The 19,182-nt window shown below is 39.2% G+C and overlaps 1 protein-coding gene across 1 annotated transcript in view; it reads left to right on the top strand.

The window, feature by feature from the left end:
* The window catches only part of LOC126188459 (probable cytochrome P450 301a1, mitochondrial), a 150,253-nt gene extending 135,200 nt beyond the window's left edge, over positions 1-15,053 (top strand). The window contains exon 11 of the mRNA XM_049930063.1: positions 14,095-15,053. Within this exon, the coding sequence (XP_049786020.1) occupies positions 14,095-14,214 (120 nt within the window). The 3' untranslated portion in view covers positions 14,215-15,053. The remainder of the gene's footprint in view (positions 1-14,094) is intronic.
* The last annotated feature ends 4,129 nt before the right edge of the window (positions 15,054-19,182 follow it).

Below are 19,182 nucleotides of genomic sequence, written 5' to 3'. Positions count from 1 at the left end.
TAGTTTGTTCACAGGATGACTGGCTCACTCATATTTTACGTTAATGGCCAGCCAGTGACAATTTCCTGTGGCATCCTTGACGGCCCATTCTCGTTTTCCTTACGTTTCATTCTCTTATACAGCATTTTGCATCTTTTCCCGCTTTCTTTGCGTGTATGCTTCCATTTTACTAAATTTGTCCACATTCGTTTCTTTTAATGTATGTCACGACGCTGATGACCTCGACGTTGAGCGCCCGTAAGCCCCAACACACACACACACACACACACACACACACACACACAGTCGAATGTCAGTGTTGACGGGCCCAGGCGAGGTATAAAGCTTTGCGTCGTGCAGTCATCAAGGGCACACGAGTGGGCCTTCGGCGCCGAAACCCTTATCGATGACGTTTCGTTGAATGGCTGGCACGCTGACACATGTTTGTGGCCCAAAATTGAAATCTACAGCAATGTGCGGAACGATTGCACTTCTGTCACTTTGAAGGATTCTCTTCAGTCGTCGTTGGTTCCGTTCTTGCAGCATCTTTTTCCGGCCGCAGGGATGTCGCAGATTAGATGTTTTACCGTATTCCTGGTAATCACGGTACACTCGTGAAATGATCTTACGGGAAAATCTCCATCGTTACCTCGGAGATGTTCTGTCTCATCGCTCGTGCGCCGACTATAACACTACGTTCAAACTCATGTAAATCTTGATAACCTACCATTGTAGCAGCAGTAACCGGCATCGCCGTATTCTGCCTGTTTAAATATATCTGTATTTGAATACTTATGCCTATACCAATTTCTTTGGCACTTCAGTCTTTGTGTGTGTGTGTGTGTGTGTGTGTTCAAAACTTTTACAGTAACTTGTAAAGATCTGAAGTAATTCGATCGAGTACTTTTTAAGATTTTTGTTAACAATTTTTCCCCTCTATATATTACATAGATATTTATGTATTATGTATCTTAAAATACATAGCCCATTTTCGTCCGAATATTCATTAGGAGACCGGCTGGGGTGGCCGAGCGGTTCTAGGCGCTACAGTCTGGAACCGCGCGACCGCTACGGCCGCAGGTTCGAATCCTGCCTCGGGTATGGATGTGTGTGATGTCCTTAGGTTAGTTAGGTTTAAGTAGTTCTAAGTTCTAGGGGACTGATTACCTTAGAAGTTAAGTCCCATAGTGCTCAGAGCCATTTGAACCGTTCATTAGGATACTGTTTAAAATCTAAATGCCGCGCGGAATTAGGCGAGCGGTCTCAGGCGCTGCAGTCATGGACTGTGCGGCTGGTCCCGGCGGAGGTTCGAGTCCTCCCTCGGGCATGGGTGTATGTGTTTCTTTTTAGGATAATTTAGGTTAAGTAGCGTGTAAGCTTATGGACTGATGACCTTAGCAGTTGAGTCCCATAAGATTTCACACATACTTGACCATTTTTGAAAATCTAAATGAAATCGGTCAAGAAATGCGGGATTTGTAAATGTTTTACATATATTAAGGAGACAGATTTATAAAAACAAGCCCTTATTCTAATAATAGAGTGTGCCAAAATTTCGAAGCAGTTGGTGATGATTTAACATTTTTTTCAAATGTGTGAAATCTTATGGGACTTAACTGCTAAGGTCATCAGTCCCTAAGCTTACACACTACTTAACCTAAATTATCCTAAGGACAAACACACACACCCATGCCCGAGGGAGGACTCGAACCTCCGTCGGGACCAGCCGCACGGTCCATGACTGCAGCGCCTCAGACCGCTAGGCTAATCCCCCGCGGCTAACATTTTTAACAAAGAAACGTTTACATTTCTCTGTAGATTCCCCATATAATTATTACATATATGTTTTTATATCATATTTGGCAGTCTAGCTGGTACATAAAAACACGTGCGTATTCAAATGCAGTATTGTGCCGAAATTTCAAAGCAGTCGATAAAGAACAAGCAGAGATCTATTATTTTGAACAAACTAACATTTACATCTTTATTTAAACCTATCCTAACGTTCCTTTGTTCAAAATCTTAAGTCTCAGAAAGTTCTTCTCCGATTGCTTGTAAATTTCGGCACAAAGTTGCATTCGAATATGCGCATGTTTTTCCGTATCTATTGGAGCACAACCAGCATATGGTATATGAATGAATATATCATATATTTTTTATTATTATATACGTGATATTTATATTTGTATTACCTGTGCCACTCCAGTAATCATATTCGAATGCTACGTTGTGTCAAAATTTCAAAGAAATTGTTTTATATGTATAGTTACACCTACCACTGTATTGAGGTCGCTAACAACACCTGTGCACCATTTCCAGAGGTGCAAGACGTGAAGGTAGCCGGTTAGAATCGTAGCAGTGAAAGAAATGAACACCATCAGTACATGGCGGGAGAGATGGTTGAGGGAGAGGTAACAATGCAAAGATCACGACTATCAGAGTTTGCGCCATTGTCGTCGATTAAATACCAAACTTTTCTCATTGTCTCAAGGATGACGCCATATGACATGACTATGGTGACCCGTCCGTTGGATGGGACGTTTAACTCGGCGGTCAGCCGATGCTATTCGAGAGGAGTATGCTGTGCGACGGCAATCGATTTCGCGTCTCCGTCCTTTCCTCACCATACAACAGGCCCATGACACCACACTACACACGCACCCATGACAGCCACCTACACTCCGCAGATACACTTAAGAAACAACTCTCACATATCACGCGGAAGAGCGCCATTGTGAGCGGACATAGGAAGCCCTTTCCGACTCGGCGACCAAACCTACAGCTCAGAGTCTCGTAGCCAACAGTGCGGTGCAACTCTTTATATTTTGGTGCTTATAATTATTTTCATAACCAAGCCACAAGTTGAATTTCAGAAGCTTGCCACACTATGCTTAATATTAGATGTCGATATCAGTCGTTCTTGGTCCGATGTAATGGAAAGCCTAAGGGCCTTAGTCTAGTCACGCTGAGTGAAACAATACATTTGTGGAATTAGCCTGCGATCATTCGGACCTGTTGCGAGTAATTAACTGCCTTTCACAATTTCGGTTACATTCGCGAGCATCGTACACGTGTCATGGTAATTACACATACTTACATCGGTTGCGCTGTGTTTATTGCATTTACGTGAACATGAGGACCAATGGTAGCATATACAAAACTACAACATGCAAGCTAAGCGCTTACAGATCTATCGCCGAGTAGCAAAAGTCATGATAGCTGTTGACCATCATCTATGAAATGTCTTATAAAACATGATTCAGCTGAGAGGTGTTCGCCTCAGATATTTCCTGAACCGTTTGAGATATCGAAATTCTGTTCTTATCCAGATGAATGAGGGTAAAAGTCCTCACTAAATGATGTATAGTGTCTTTCCATAGCTGTGTTAATTACGAAGATGTAGGAAACAACTTCACATTTTCGAATGGAATTACATAAATTTCTGCTGCTAGCATCGTAGTTGTAAAAGAGGCGAATTGAATGGCGTTTCACTATTCACAATACAATAAGTTTCGAAGAAATTGTAATATGTGGAACTTAGCATTTATCTGTTTTAACTATGAAAGTCATTGCTGTCTTATAAGGAAGTTTGTTTTCTAATACGGAACTGTCACGTCTGGCTAATGGGGTTCTCTATCATGACGTAGCTAAGAGAATGTAGTTAAAAAGCAGATTAGTGGAAACGAATATTAATTAAAAACTTATTCTAAACTGAACTGACTACTTGTGGTAGGACCGACACACCAAACGTACGGCAAAGAACGTTGTATTTAAGGATGTTCACCAGTTACAGACAGCAACAATTCTGTTCTTGTTCCTGTCTGAGCGCTGAAAGCAACGTGAACATCAGAAGTTCAATGCGTTTGTAAAACAGGAACTGAAGTATAGATGTTTTAAACTAATAACCTCATGTCAGGAGTTAAATGTCAAGATACACACTTACATTATAAAATTACATTAGCAACAGCAACAAATAGGAAAACACAGAATAATGTAATCATGTACAGCTCCTTACCATTTCTGTCATTAAATGTTCGAAATGCCCACCATCTTCTGCAGTACGCAGTGTATCCGACTTGCACTTGGACTGTGGCTATGAAAAACAAAAGTCATCGTTTATGTTCACAAAATCACTGTACTTATTCAAAATAGACTCTTTCTGAAACAATACACACCTGAAATCATTTTAAAAGTCTTCTGAAACAGTCGCTGTAGTCCGATTTTGGAACTGCACTTAGTACTGCAGCACAGTTTTCTAGAATGTCCTTAATCGCACCATAACGGCGTACTTTCATTTCCCACTTCAATTTCAAAAGCAACCAGATGTCGGATGAGGCGAAATCCAGCGAATATAATGGGTGATCCAAGTTTGTGATTCGTATGCTGGCCAAAACCTTGCACACGATCCTCACTTTGTGAGCTAGGGTGTTGTCGAGGAGAGATTAGGAACCTGCCTATCGGTATTCGGGACGCATTCGACTAATTCTCGCCCACAAACAGAAAATTTAATATAAAACTTGATGTTGCCTCGCTTCTCCACCGCCCTTTTCCGACGGGTTCTGTTAAATTTGCGGCCAAGGTACCTGCTGCAGCGGTACTAGTGCTTTGACCTTCTATATGGCTGTTGCCGAAACTTCAAGGATCGTAACGCTGCAATTCGCAACGAGGTAAGACTTCAGTTTGGAATTTCAGACGACCAATTTAAGGGAACTGGGACACACTGTGTACACGTTTGGAGTCGCTATTTCAAGTTCTATTGGACAGACTGAAGCGATTCCTTCGATATCATTACACATGCTGCTACAATGCGAAGTTTGAATTCAGGTGATCATAGAAAAGTGTGCATTTTATTTATGTTCGAGTTTACAACACAGGTGTGCATTTTCTTTTACTGCTCAGACGTTGAGAAAAACACTGAAATTTTACTGTGATGAACAATCTGGACTGTCTTTATGGACTGTGAGAAAATTTTAGCTTTTGACCAACATTGTATCAATAAGTGTGTGCATTTGATATCTTTGTTATTGTAATTATGAAAAATTTTATCAAATCATTATTGGCCAGTGCCCAAAAAAATTTGCAAAATTTTTTGTGGGGAGCATGGGGGCTATGTAAGTAGGCTGTTTATATTTTCTTATTGGCAACGTTACGTAGCGCTCGGTATGAAAATCACTGGCTGTGCTGTGTGCAGCCTGTGGCTAGTTTGCATTGTTGTCTGCCATTGTAGTGTTGGGCAGCGGCAGCTGGATGTGAACAGCGCGTAGCGTTGAGCAGTTGGAGGTGAGCCGCCAGCAGTGGTGGATGTGGGGAGAGAGATGGCGGAGTTTTGTAATTTGTCATGAACTGCTATATATATTATGACTATTAAGGTAAATACATTGTTTGTACTCTATTAATATCTTTCATTTGCTAACTATCCCTATCAGTAGTTAGTGCCTTCAGTAGTTTGAATCTTTTACTTAGCTGGCAGTAGTGGCGCTCGCTGTATTGCAGTAGTTCGAGTAATGAAGATTTTTGTGAGGTAAGTGATTTATGAAAGGTATAGTTTAATGTTACACGGGGCCATTCTTTTGCAGGGATCTTTGATAGATTGCATTGCGCTAAAAACATTGTGTGTCACTCTAGTGAGTGTTTGAGTACGTTCAGTTTTGCTCAGCTGTTTGAAAAGCAAATAATGTAAGGGTCGCCATATGAAACGTCCCCTTTGAACAATTTCAGAATTACTATGCTGATAAACCTCTTACATTATTTGCTTTTCAAACAGCTGAGCAAAACTGAACGTACTCAAACATTCACTAGAGTGACACACAATGTTTTTAGCGCAACGCAATCTGACTATCAAAGATCCCTGCAAAAGAATGGCCCTGAGTAACATTAAACTATACCTTTCAGAAATCACTTACCTCACAAAAATCTTCATTACTCGAACTACTGCAATACAGCGAGCGCCACTACTGCCAGCTAAATAACAGATTCAAACTACGGAAGGCACTAACTACTGATAGGAATAGTTAGCAAATGAAAGATATTAATAGAGAACAAACAATGTATTTACCTTAATAGTCATAATATATATAGCAGTTCATGACAAATTACAAAACTCCGCCATCTCTCTCCCCACATCCACCACTGCTGGCGGCTCACCTCCAACTGCTCAACGCTACGCGCTGTTCACATCTAGCTGCCGCTGCCCAACACTACAATGGCAGACAACAATGCAAACTAGCCACAGGCTGCACAGAGCACAGCCAGTGATTTTCATACCGAGCGCTACGTAACGTTGCCAATAAGAAAATATAAACAGCCTACTTACAAAAGTTCAGTAGCATACTGCAAGCAAACGTGCATACCAATGCATAACACCTTCACCTCTGATCCAGACACCAGGAAAGAAATGGGGAGCATATTCGTAACAAACGGGGAGTATATTCCTAGCCACGAACCAGTAGTGAGCCAGGTACTCAGCGTGCTGGTACCAAGGACATTAGCGAGTATGTTTCAAGCAGTGCTTCATCTAGGCCGACAGCACTTCGGTAAGAAATTGCTCATATATTTCACTCTTTGACGCTTCTTCAATGAAGTGAGATTCAAACACTTAGTCTCCAATACACCTACATCAAACGATCACTTTCCACTGCCTGCGATGTTCACCCTGCCTCAGCTAACGCGTTTTTTTACCGACCCAATAATGTATATTCCTTACATTCAGCCTTACGTGTCTTGTAAAGACAAAGAAAGTTCTCTTAAGAAGAACATGTTGTCCCGATGTCGTATCAGAACCGATCGAGACAATTCCATGCGCTATATCCCATCCCACTTTGCTAGTAGAGTGCTAGAGATGGAAGCTGACTCTGCGCAGAACGTGAACAACGCTGGACCAACTTATTCCAGAGACAGGCGCAGTTTCTCTGGAGCCGGCACGTGTATGATGAGCAACAGTTCCCAGAACATCTATTTCCTTTTCTCCGCTCATTGCAGGCTTACTCGTCACCCTCTGCGTAATATTCGAATGTCCTCTCAATAACAATTTTTGCACATTCACTAAATTGTCATTCTTGTTGGACAACGTCCGTCGGGCTCTACATCTAAGTCTACCTACATACTCCATCAGCCACCGTATGGTGCATGTCGGAGGGTACCTTGTGCCACTGATAATACTTGAATTTCGCGTTCCACTCACAAACTGAGCGAGAGAAAAAGAACTTATTCACTAAAGAAACACTTTTTTGGCTTTGTTTCAAAACCTTTATTATTACAGAATGACCTAGGTTTCGGGTTATAAGCCCATCTTATAGTCATAACTGATTCCAATGTTGGGAACCAAGCAAAGATAGAAATATCAACTTCTTAAACTATCGACTGTTGACTGAAAACTATAAAACTTAAGGGGGCCACCACCCTGCCTATCTAACCCATGTTAATTTAGGCAAGTATCTGACCCATTTCTGAAAAAACTATTTGATGCAGGACCTTAATATTTTTACTGTATGTTACATCATGCAAATAGAGTCAACTGTACTAAAATCTACTTTATCCATTTTATAGTTTTTAAGAAATACTTTTTAAATTTATTAACAAAAATATTAAGTTTTCTCTGCAGAAAATATTTTTTGTGAGCTTCCTAATTTGGGAATATTAATGAATGTAGTACCAGAGGTGGGGTTTTATGTTATGCAGAGTGTCTGAAAATTTCATTGATTTATCTATGATAGTTTCTGATATAATGGGGCATGTACCTTCTTTGGCCTCTATCAGGTCTTCTAGCTTCTTTTTCACCTTCCTGAATGTTTGTCTTGCTTTCTTGGCCATATTGGATGCATCGGCTATCCTCATTTTATCGCAATGTTGCAGCCCAGTGATCATATTTTCACCAAGATTAATTTCCAGCTTTTTCAGTGCCCAACACTCTCCAATATTACCATAGCTGAATGTAATAACAGCATCATGAACTCCTAGTTTCATTGTATGCATGCCTATAAATACAGTTTTAGGAATGCGGTTCCAGATTATGCTGTTGAAACATTCATTTGGGTTCTGTGTCTGCCCATGCAGACATTTCCTTAGAAGGTCAGGATGAGCCAAGTCTCTGAAAATAGGTTTAATTGCTGTAATAACAGCAGAAAGAAGAGAATGGTGAGAATAAGATTCTCCAGTTGCCTGAGCCCTATTGTATTTGCACCACGAATTTTCTCCTGATGGACACAATCCATGACATGGCTTATCTTCAGTAGAGGACCGTAGTTATAGGCTTAACGTGCAGGAGCTTCTGTGAAAGACGTGAGTACATTTGTAAACAAGCACTGCAAACGTAAGTATAACAACTACTCGCAATCACACTTGAACAAAACTAACCACGTGTTTGAAAGCGTGTTGTTTACAAGCAGCAGAAACAAAAGAATACCAACCGTTGCATTCCAAGGATAGCCAACACACTCTGGAGTAAAAAAAAGATCCCTAACGTGCAATGTAGGGGATATAAAGATCTAAAATATATGCAGAAAAATGGGTGACAGAAAAGTGGGCGTGGCACATAAACACACGTGATAGGAAAATGCTCTTTAAATGCTTGAAAAAAAATATTCAGCAAAATCCTTCTCAGAGTACTTAAATGAAACCTTAATCTATCGAAATATGATGAAAACTGAAAATCGATTTTTTTCCACCTGGACCACGGTGTGATCCCCTTAACTTTATTGACAGTTTTGACACAATTATTTATGTATCCGTCCTTCATTAGGGCAGGGATGAATTACTGTACTGGGTTTGCTCATTCAGGAGTATGTTTGGGGATACGCCGACTTTGTTTCTTAATTTGTAATATTTCTGCCGGCCGCGGTGGCCAAGCGGTTCTAGGCGCATCAGTCCGGAACCGCGCGACTGCTACGGTTGCAGGTTCGAATCCTGACAAAATTTTCCATTCCTTTGCGCATAGTCTACTGTTTAGTCACGGTTAGCGTAAATGCTGTCCTACAAAAATTATGCAAGTTCATACGTTAATGAGTCAAAACTGTCAACAGTCATAAGTTTCCTTTGGGAAAAAAAATTGAAAAAAGACAATATTTGGTTGAGTTCACACAATATAAAATGTTTCACAGCTGAATCAATTAAAATGAGTAAGAATGAAGGCCAGTACTGTAAACTGTGCTTAATGGAGGATTTCTAACGAAGAAGGCTAAAACACGTGAACATATTTGGTTTAATAGGCAGCGCGTCGATTACGAAACAACTGCAAAATACACTACCATCAAGATCAAGCGGAACACAGCTTCCGAAAATCGTATGAAAAAGGCAACAGAGAAGCTATGGATCAACACAACAAATTTCGGGTTGCTATCAGGTACGTGACAATGTGTGTGTGCACAAGAAAATATTAGTACATATGCAGCTTACTTACATTCTACGTCAGTGTGAGTTATGGCGTCAAATAACACAGTTAGACAAACAGTTTCAGATATCATTTATGAGACTTTTACTGTCAGAATAAGAAGTTAGAATAGTTATTGTCCCTGAAGGAGGGAAAAGGCAATCCAATTTTCAGATATAAGTATGTACTTATTAACATTAACCTTGTCGAAACGAGAAGAAAAGTTACTACCAAAAGGCCACAGATACGCCCCAGACACGACACAGAAACTTCAAGTGTCAGCTCTTCTAAGAGCAAATCTAGAATTAGGCCTATAAAAGATACAGCTACGAAAGTACAGAGTGTTGAAGAAATTAAGCAGGCTCAAAAACAACAGTTACTTCGGTAAAGGAAGAAAACGGGATCTTAGTCATGAAGAAACTTAAAACTAGGATTCAGAGCAGTAACGTGATTTTGACTAAAGCAGAATTTTTCCACTCAGTGGAACTACTAAAACTACAGTAAGATCCTAAGTCTAGATACAATAATCAAGCTAAGCAATTAGTAAACAAATGCTCAACAAATTTTTTCTGAACATTTTTGCAAGAGCCTTCTCCAAATGAATTCTAAGGCTCCTGAACTGTGTGGCTTACCCAAACTCCACAAACCAGAAGTGCCAATCCGACCAATGGTATCCAGAAGACAAGCACAATAAGCACAAGACCTGTGCACAATAATGCCATGAAGACCATCTTGAGGAGAAAACTGAACTTCAAAGGGAAATATGGCATTGATAACAGTTTACAGTTAACAAGCACGTTAACAGATATTAAGATTCCAACAAATGCAAAATTAGCCACTTTTGATGCACACAGCTTTTTCTCAAGCATTCCTATGAAAAAAATGTAAATATACTGCGTCACAATCATTGTATTTACACAACATTAATCCAGAAGAATAGCTGAGCTTAATTAGTACAGTGGAATGTCGTTTAAATCAAAATTATATCTGCTTTCAAGGGAGCTATTATACGCAAGTAGATGTTCTGACAATGGGCTCATCCTTACCCCACTTGCTAGCACAAATGTTCAAGGGAAGTGGGAGACTGATTTTCTTAACAATGAATCACTGACAAAAGAGACTGTATATTGTTGCAAATATGTAAATGGTATTTTATGTATGAGGAAAGTAAACATATGTATAAATCACATACTAACATAAAGATCAGCATGGGGTTTGTGGGCTCCCCATTAATTTCCTAGGCATCAAGCTACACCTAGAAAATTTACCGGAAAGTCCTCTTTACTGACGCAGTTATCCCAGCTTCCTCTCAGCAGCGTATAAACCTGTAGCATTCCACCAAATAATCCACCGACCCCTTTCTACCCCATATCTCAAAATGTTTATGACCAGGAACTCAGTGCAGTAAAAGCGATAGCCACAAATAAAGAATCTGAATCCGACATCATTGGCAAAATTCTGAATAAAAAATTGGAGAAGCAAGCCAGAGCCCTACTGTAGCCAGTGAACAACGTAGATAGACCGAAAAGGAAATGGTGCTGTTTACCTTTCACAGGCAAACTTTAAAAGAGGATAAGCACTATTTTAAAGACAAATGCTTTCTCTCTGTTTTTCTACGTCCCTCAGCCGTTAGGCAGATGTTTCTTCAGTTCAAAAGATAAATATAACAGCGATTTATTCCTCTAAACTGATGTGTTGGGAATCCCAAACATTCGAACAGTTCTCAGGTATGGGTCGCACAAGTATTCTGTATGTAGTTTCCTTTACAGATGAGGTATACTTTCCAAGGATTCTCCCAATAAACCTAAACTGACCTTTCAACAATCGACTTTATGAGGTCGACTCGTCTCATTTCACGTCACTCTGCAACGTAGCCCCTAGAGAAATTTCACAGGACTCATGTGAGTGAAACGTTTGTGTGTACATTTCAGTTGTTTTATTCACGTTCCGTCCGTAATCACGGTAAACGAAATGCGAATTTACATTCTTTTGATTTGCGAAAGACATCTATTTTTTCAAACTAACCAGCACTCTACACACTTAGACGACACAGACAAAAAGAAAGCTACATTTCCTCTGTACCCCTTTTACACAAGCACCGCGGTGATGCAACTCTGTTTCCTCCTTGCTGACGTGAGGTGTTTCTTTATTTTTATGTAGGGAATTACGAACTTCCTCATAAGATGGCAAAGAGTTTAATGTTCAAAATAAATACAACGTAAGTTATAAATACTGTATATATTACGAAACCAGGAATGAAACTTGAAGAATGGAAGCCCATGGATTCATTTCTTTCGGAATTATGTCACTTTCAGCAGAAATTACTACAGCTCAATTTAGAAAAGCGAAGTTGGAACAGACATCTCCGAAATTAATATGGCTTTGAAAAAATGATGTTCGTCTCTTAGTGAGGGTTTCTCACAATTAATCTGGGTGAAAACAAAATTACAATACCTTAAAAGGTTACGGAAATATTTGAGATTCACATGTTTGTGAATCTCCCTACGTATCATGCTCATAAGATCAGAAAATGTGATTTTTGTGTAAAAGGAACTCTGTTGAAACTAGTGCTATGTACATTGTCAATATTTTTCATAAAACTACATATTTATGCTGATGTTTTCCTCAAGTTTTCAAAAGTCGAAAAATCTGCTCTGTGAGAACACTAGGAAAATTAAACAGTTTACGATATCGTGAAATGACGTAGTCAAAATACGAATTCGAAGCTGAGCATAAAAGGAAACTCTTCTCAAGAAAGACAAAATAGACAAAGGAGACAAAAAGGTGTTCTGGGACTAATCTCTAAACAGTTAGCTTCATTAATGCAATGGAACTATACAGAATGTAACTGAAGGTATTTACTGGGCACATACACGTGTTTCATAGCCTTCCCCGGAAAACTTCTAAGGACGATAGATCACTTCATGGGGAGCAACTGTTTTTACAAACAGAATATTTGCTGATGTTACCCGGCAGTGGTAGACGTCGTTCAAAAATGGTTATGCCCCTGAGAGGTGGCAGCGTGTAAGCAATCTGTGGCGTTCATATGCAATGCGTGTTGCCTGTCATCCAGTCATCTGCTCTGCCTGAAATGCTGCAGGATGAGCACAACTGATGTTATTGATTTACTACTAAATTATCTAGCTGAGCTCCAAGACACTCATCCTTACTGTTTTATTGTTGAAAATCCTCTATAAGTGTATTGGGGTAACCTACTAGTGTATTAGTGTATTAAGTAGACACTGTTAATTCCGTGAAATCTCATTGGTTCAGAGCCTCCGATTACGAAACGACACCTAATGTCGCTGGAAAGCGTCGTCAGAAGTGAATGTTAGCGAACTGTCCTCTTAATACGTCATGGTCTAAAATACGAACATGAATTGTCTACAGAAAAATCGAACGATTGGTAGAAGCTATGCTGCAGGAACATCACTATGGGTTCCAGGAAAATTTAGCAATACCCGACTTACGTTAGAAAATATATCTCAGAAAGGCAAACCGAATTTTATAGCGTTTGCAGGTTTAGAGAAAGCTTTTGACATTGCTGACTGGACTATGCTCTTGGGCATTTAGAAGTTACCACATAAAAAATACTGTGAGCAAACTATCTTTTATAAGATGAACGAAAGTAGATAGTAGTTCTAAAAGTCGAAGGATATGAGAAGGGAATGAGACAGTGTTGTAACCTATCTTCCATGTTATTCAGTCTGTACGTTGAGCGAGGAAACATACGAAATTTGGAGAAAACTGAAGTTCAAGGAATAAAGTTTATGGTGTGCCAATGACGCTGTAAATATGTCCGAGAAAGTAAAGGATTTCGAAGACGAACTGTACGGGATGGATAGAACATTGAAAAGATGTACTAAGACAAATATCAAAAAAGTAAAAAAAATCGTAATGAAATATAAACGAATTAAGTTACATAATATTTAGAGAGTTTCATTAGGAAACGAAACGTTGAACGTAGTACACGAGATTTGTAATTTAAGCAACAAAATAATTCATGGTGTCACAAGCAGATAGGCTGTAAAACGCAAACGGACAGTATTATAATAAACTTTCGCTCTACACAAAAATTATGGCAAAATTAAGTATTAATTCAAATGTTAGGAAATTTTTATGACAGTGTTTGGCGATTAGCCTTGTATGGAAGTGAAATGTGATTGATAAGAAAAGGGGTAACAAAGAAATAGAAGATTTAGAAATGAGGTACTAAAGAAGAATTCTGAAGTTTATATGGGTAGATCTTGTAACTAATGAAGATGAGCACAAGGGAGATTGAGAGAAAAGACTCTTATGGTAACCTGAATAATAAAAGAGATGAGTTGGTAGATCACATTCTGGGTATCAACAAACAGTTGATTCGGTAATGGAAGGAAATGTGTGTGTGAGTGTGTGTGTGTATGTGTGTGTGTGAGTGGATAGGGGAGGATAAAGTGAAGGACTGAGCACATCAAGCAGCTTCAAATGGATTTAGGTTACAGTAATCACGCAGAGATGGCGAGACTTGCAGAGGATACAGAGGATAAACAGTCTTAGAACAGCTCACAAGAAGACTTCGCATTATCTGTTTATAAGTATTTAGAAGGGAACGAATAGATTTTGGTATATCTTTCAAAGTTAAAAATGATCAGAAAGTAACTTGTATGATTGAAGAGTTGCTTGCTTTTTAACTACTTTCTTTCACCAGTTTAATTTTGGGTGTCAATGTTATCGTCTTTACGTACACACATCTTAACTTGTGATTGCAGATTGTCAGACGCTTCCATGTGGACTATGAGGGCGAGGTCTCCTGGAAGACGACCGTGATGCACATGATAGACTCACCACTCACATTCAAGATCACCGAGAGGCACCCTTCCGTCGCATAAGAGGTGCGAGTATGATGCTTGGGAGACTCTGACGGTGATAAGCCAGAATCTGTAGTGTACCTGGAACTACGTTTACCAAATACAGCAAGAACCTTGTTGATACTTTGTCACTCATTCAAGTGTCATTTTCATCATATTTCCCTTTAAATGGAGAAACGTGTACTACTAGTGTGCTCATGAGCCAGTGTACTGTAAGAAATAAATAATTTTGGCGCTTCTTAAGCATTTCACACGATTTAACGTCCTTGAGTCTCTTAGGTCTACTCTGGAGTCACAATGTTTTGTAAAACCTCTTATGCCCATAAAAAGCCTTAGAAAATACTTCCAGTCATCATAATTTGCCACTGTAATAAACTGGTTACATTGTTAACTTTTAGCGTTATTCAGTTTCTCTTCTCATAACAGACATGTATTGTTACTCTTCTGATCTACATAGGGACATAGAGTTTTCTGCTATTATTGAGTATATTATATTTTGACACAATCGTTTAGGCTGATAGTTTTGTGTTCCACTGATCATTTGTAGCTGATATGGAACGAGTAAATTTACATTCATGTTACATACTCATATTAATGCCCCTAGACTTATTCGAAGTATCAAAACATGGAGAAAATGTTTCCAACGTTCTTTACTAGAAGGTGCATGCTCTTTGCGCCATGAAGTGCTTCCCTCAGGAGTTGCAAATGACATTCAAGTGAATACACATGACTTCTTTAATTTTCGTAAAATAAAAAATAAACCACTTTCAGTCACAAGAAGGTTTATTTTTAATTTCTGGTAAGTAATACAATCACGGAAGCAACACTGACAGAAATCTATGAAATTAAGTTATTCGATTTTAAAGGTGCTGTTGAAACATTAACGCCAATGCAGGCGTGTCATGTCTTCAAATGCACTATCATCGAAGTATCTCGCACTCATTCGTCTGAAATACCAATTAAAAAGTCTGACCCTGTAACACATATCGGTAAAATGTCAATGCATTCAAAAGAGGAATTACCGTGGCAGATGTATGCTATGTTTCATTTCTTCTGAAAGACCAGCCTTGTTAATCAGCTGCATAGCAGATAGACCCGTTGACGATGTTCTCATTTTTTATTCAACAGTGCAGGTAGTTTTACAGTAAACTCTGCAACATCTGTTGCCTAGAACAAAAATTTGTAAGAAACAAATGGATATACTGAAAGGTTTTTCCAAGAATTTAATTTCGTTATTCTCCAATAAGAAATGTAAAAGAAATCAGGAATGGATTTGTTTACAACAGTTCTACTAGTTAAGATATTTCGGTTGTGTTTCTTTACTTAGAGTATTACAAGTATTACAAAAAAACGTTGTGCCTGTCGCAGCAAAATCTTTCTTATTGCCAGTTAGAACCAGTCAGTGAACTTAAAACGTTCTTAATATTTGACTTACTTTCTCATTTGTCCCATTATTTTTTGCAGTGATGAAGTGGGTAACATAATACTGTGATATCAGAATACCTTCTTCATTTTTTTGCATACAGAAAGGTTATGTACAGAAGAGATAAATTGTTTTTGGATTCTCATAACAAGCGGTATGTTCGGCATTTAGGTCGTTTTCCACCTTCACTCTTAATATGTAAATTTGGCTACATACTAACCATTTAGTATTGCTTTTTTTAAAATGCAGATGTAAATCGGTAAGTCCTACAAATCTCCTCTTTTTTTGAGTCATCAATCTTCTGACTGGTTTGATAAGGCCCACCACGAAATTCTCTCCTGTGACAACCTCTTCATCGCAGAGTAGCACTTGTAACCTACGTCCTCACTCAATTATCTGCTGGATGTATTCCAATCACTGTCTTCTTCTACAGTTTTTGCCCTCTGTATCTCCCTCACGTACAATGGAAGTCATTCCCTGATGTCTTAACAGATGTCCTATCATCCTGTCCCTTCTCCTTGTCAGTGTTTTCCACATATTCCTTTCCTCTCCGATTCTGTACAAAACCTTCCCACTCCTTACCTTATCAGTTCACATAATTTTCAACGTTCGTTTGTTGCATAACATCTCAAATGCTTCGATTCTCTTCTGTTCCGGTTTTCCTACAGTGCATGTTTCACAACCATACAGTGCTGTGCTCCAAACATATATTCTCATAAATTTCTACCTCAGATTAATGCCTTTGTTTCATACTAGTAGGCTTCTCTTGACCGGGAATACCTATTTTGCCAGTGCTATTCTGCTTTTGATGTCCTCCTTGCTCCTTCCGTCATTGGTTATTTTGGTGCCTAGGTAGTAGAATACCTTTACTTCATCTACTTCGTGACCATCAATCCTGGTGTTAAGTTTTTCGCTGTTCTCATTTCTGATACTTCTCATTGCTTTCGTCTTTCTTCGCTTTACTCTCAGTTCATAATCTGTACACATTAGACCGTCCATTCCATTCAGCAGATCATGTAACTCCACTTCACTCAGGCTACCAATATCATTAGCGAATCGTATCACTGATACCCTTACATTTTAATTCTACTCCAGAAGCTTATTTTTATTTCTATCATCGCTTCCTCGATGTACAGATTGAACGGTAGGACCGAAAGAACACAGCGCTGTCTTACACCTATTTTCATCCGAGCATTTCGTTCTTGGTCGTCCACTTTTATTATTCCCTTTTGGTTCTTGTACATTTTGTATATTACCCGTCTCTCCCTATAGCTTACCACTATTTTTCTCAGAAGTACGAACATCTCGCAATATCTTGCATTGTCGAACGCTTTTTCTAGGTCAACAGATCCTATAAACATGTCTTGATTTTTATTTAATCTTGCTTCCATTATTAACCACAACGACAGAATTGCCTATCTGACCCTTTACCTTTTCTAAAGCCAAACTGGTCGTCATGTAACAAATCCTCAATTTTCTTTTTCATTCTTCTGTTTATTGTTCTGGTCAGCAACTTGGATGCATGAGCTGTTATGCTGATGGTGCGATAACTCTCGCACTTGTCAGCCTTTTCAGTCTCCGGAATTGCATGGATGATAATTTTCCGAAAGTCAGACAGTGTACTGCCAGACAGATACATTCTACAGACTGACGTGAATAGTCGTTTTATTGCCAGTTCCCCTAATGATTTTAGAAATTCTGATGGAATCTTATCGATCCCTTGTGCCTTACTTGATCTTAAGTCCTCCAAAGCTCTCTTAAATTCTGATTGTAATACTGGATCCGCTATCTCTTGTAAATCGACTCGTGTTCCTTCTTATATCACATCAGACGAATCCTCCCCCTCATAGATGCCTCCAGTGTACTGTTTCCACCTATCCGCTCTCTCCTCTGCATTTAACAACGGAATTACATCGTTGGTTAAACGTCAAACACAAAATTGTCACACGCAACAAATAAAATTCAGGCTATAACTTCCAACAAATATAGCCTATGAAAGCTACGCCATAAAATAATTTTAAAAGATGTAAGAAAAACGCTTAGGTGACTAACCAGCGATGTTATAGATCGCCAGATGACGGCAATAGTGCTGAAACGGGCCTGTCGTGATTAAATAAATATCTCAAAAAAAGAAGCAGCTTTTTGGACTTAATTCATAATGTCTTTAAACATTTGTATGTTTACATACCGATGTACGTGAGGTAACGGCAATGTTATTGTAGTCAGGCACCATCAAACATAAAGACAGTTGGTTAGCACATCGCATTAAACTCAAGCTGTGCAAAAGTTAAATAAGTTAAATATTTAGTGGCTCACATCTGGTGAGCTGTAGAGCATAAAAAGTACTTTAGCCGGTTCTGATAGTAATTTCATCAGTGGAGTGGAAGCAGGTGGCCATCAACACATCGTTTAGACGTGCACTAAATGGTACATTATTGTTAGTTACATTTTATAGTTGTTGACAAGCCATTGATACCGTCAAAGGACCTTTGGTATTCGAATAAGGCTATATCAGCTAAGTCAACTTTTAATTAGGAAAAACTGATAGTTGAGACATTAGTATTACTCGTAATAAATACTCCGGGAAGGTGGGAACAGTTTACCATTCTACCACAGAACAGAAGATTCGTCGAAGCAACGGAAACGTAAAAAATCTTTACCTGAAACTGTGTCTGGTACATGACTTGCATCTTCCAATGAATCTCAATCTGAAACCAGGTTGAAATGGAGCTGTCCAAGACGTCATATTGGATACTTGCGTTAAAAACGCATAATCTGTAGCCCATGCTCTGTTATTCAAACTGCACTAACACCACACACTACACATAAACGAAGGTATGAATTTACAACTATGTACAACACCCTAGTGGCCAACAGACATGCAATATTAATGTTAGTACTTATTCATACAGTTATTAATAATGCTGTTAAAAAATTTACCTTATTTATATCCTGAATGAAACGAAACATCTTGTTAAATAATAATCTCCACCACTATCACTTCATCTCAGTTAATTGTCTTTCATGATTATCTTGTAAGCGAACAAGCACAGTTTACTCGAACTGTCCAGATTGTTCCCGAAACCTATCGCGGACAGTTTTGGCCTGGTGACATGGCGTATTGTTATCCATTGCATTGTTTGTGAGCATGACGTCCGCGAATGGCTGTAAATGGTCCGAGTAGCCGAACATCTAAAGGACACAGTCTATTTCTTGTAAACAGAGCAAATGTCATTATAGAGCCACAACCAGCTTGCACAGTAGATAATTGACAGCTGGGATCTGTAGCTTCGTGTGGTCTCTGCCACATTCGAACCCTACTGTTAGCCCCTACCATCTGAAATCGGGACTCAGCTGACCAGGAAGGCGTTGCAGGCATTGCTATGATGTTAGCATTGGTCGTCTGCTGCTACAGCCTATTAAATCCATATTTCGACGCACTGTCCTAAGGAATACACTCGTCGTTACGTCCCACATTGAGTTCCGCACTTATTTCACCGAGTGTTGCTTGTCTGCTAGCACTGACAACACTAGGCAAACGCCACTGTTCTCGGTCATTAGGTGAA

The sequence above is a fragment of the Schistocerca cancellata genome, chromosome 5 (genome assembly GCF_023864275.1).
Source record: "Schistocerca cancellata isolate TAMUIC-IGC-003103 chromosome 5, iqSchCanc2.1, whole genome shotgun sequence".
Lineage (NCBI taxonomy): Eukaryota > Metazoa > Arthropoda > Insecta > Orthoptera > Acrididae > Schistocerca > Schistocerca cancellata.
This window is presented reverse-complemented; position numbering and strand designations above follow the sequence as displayed.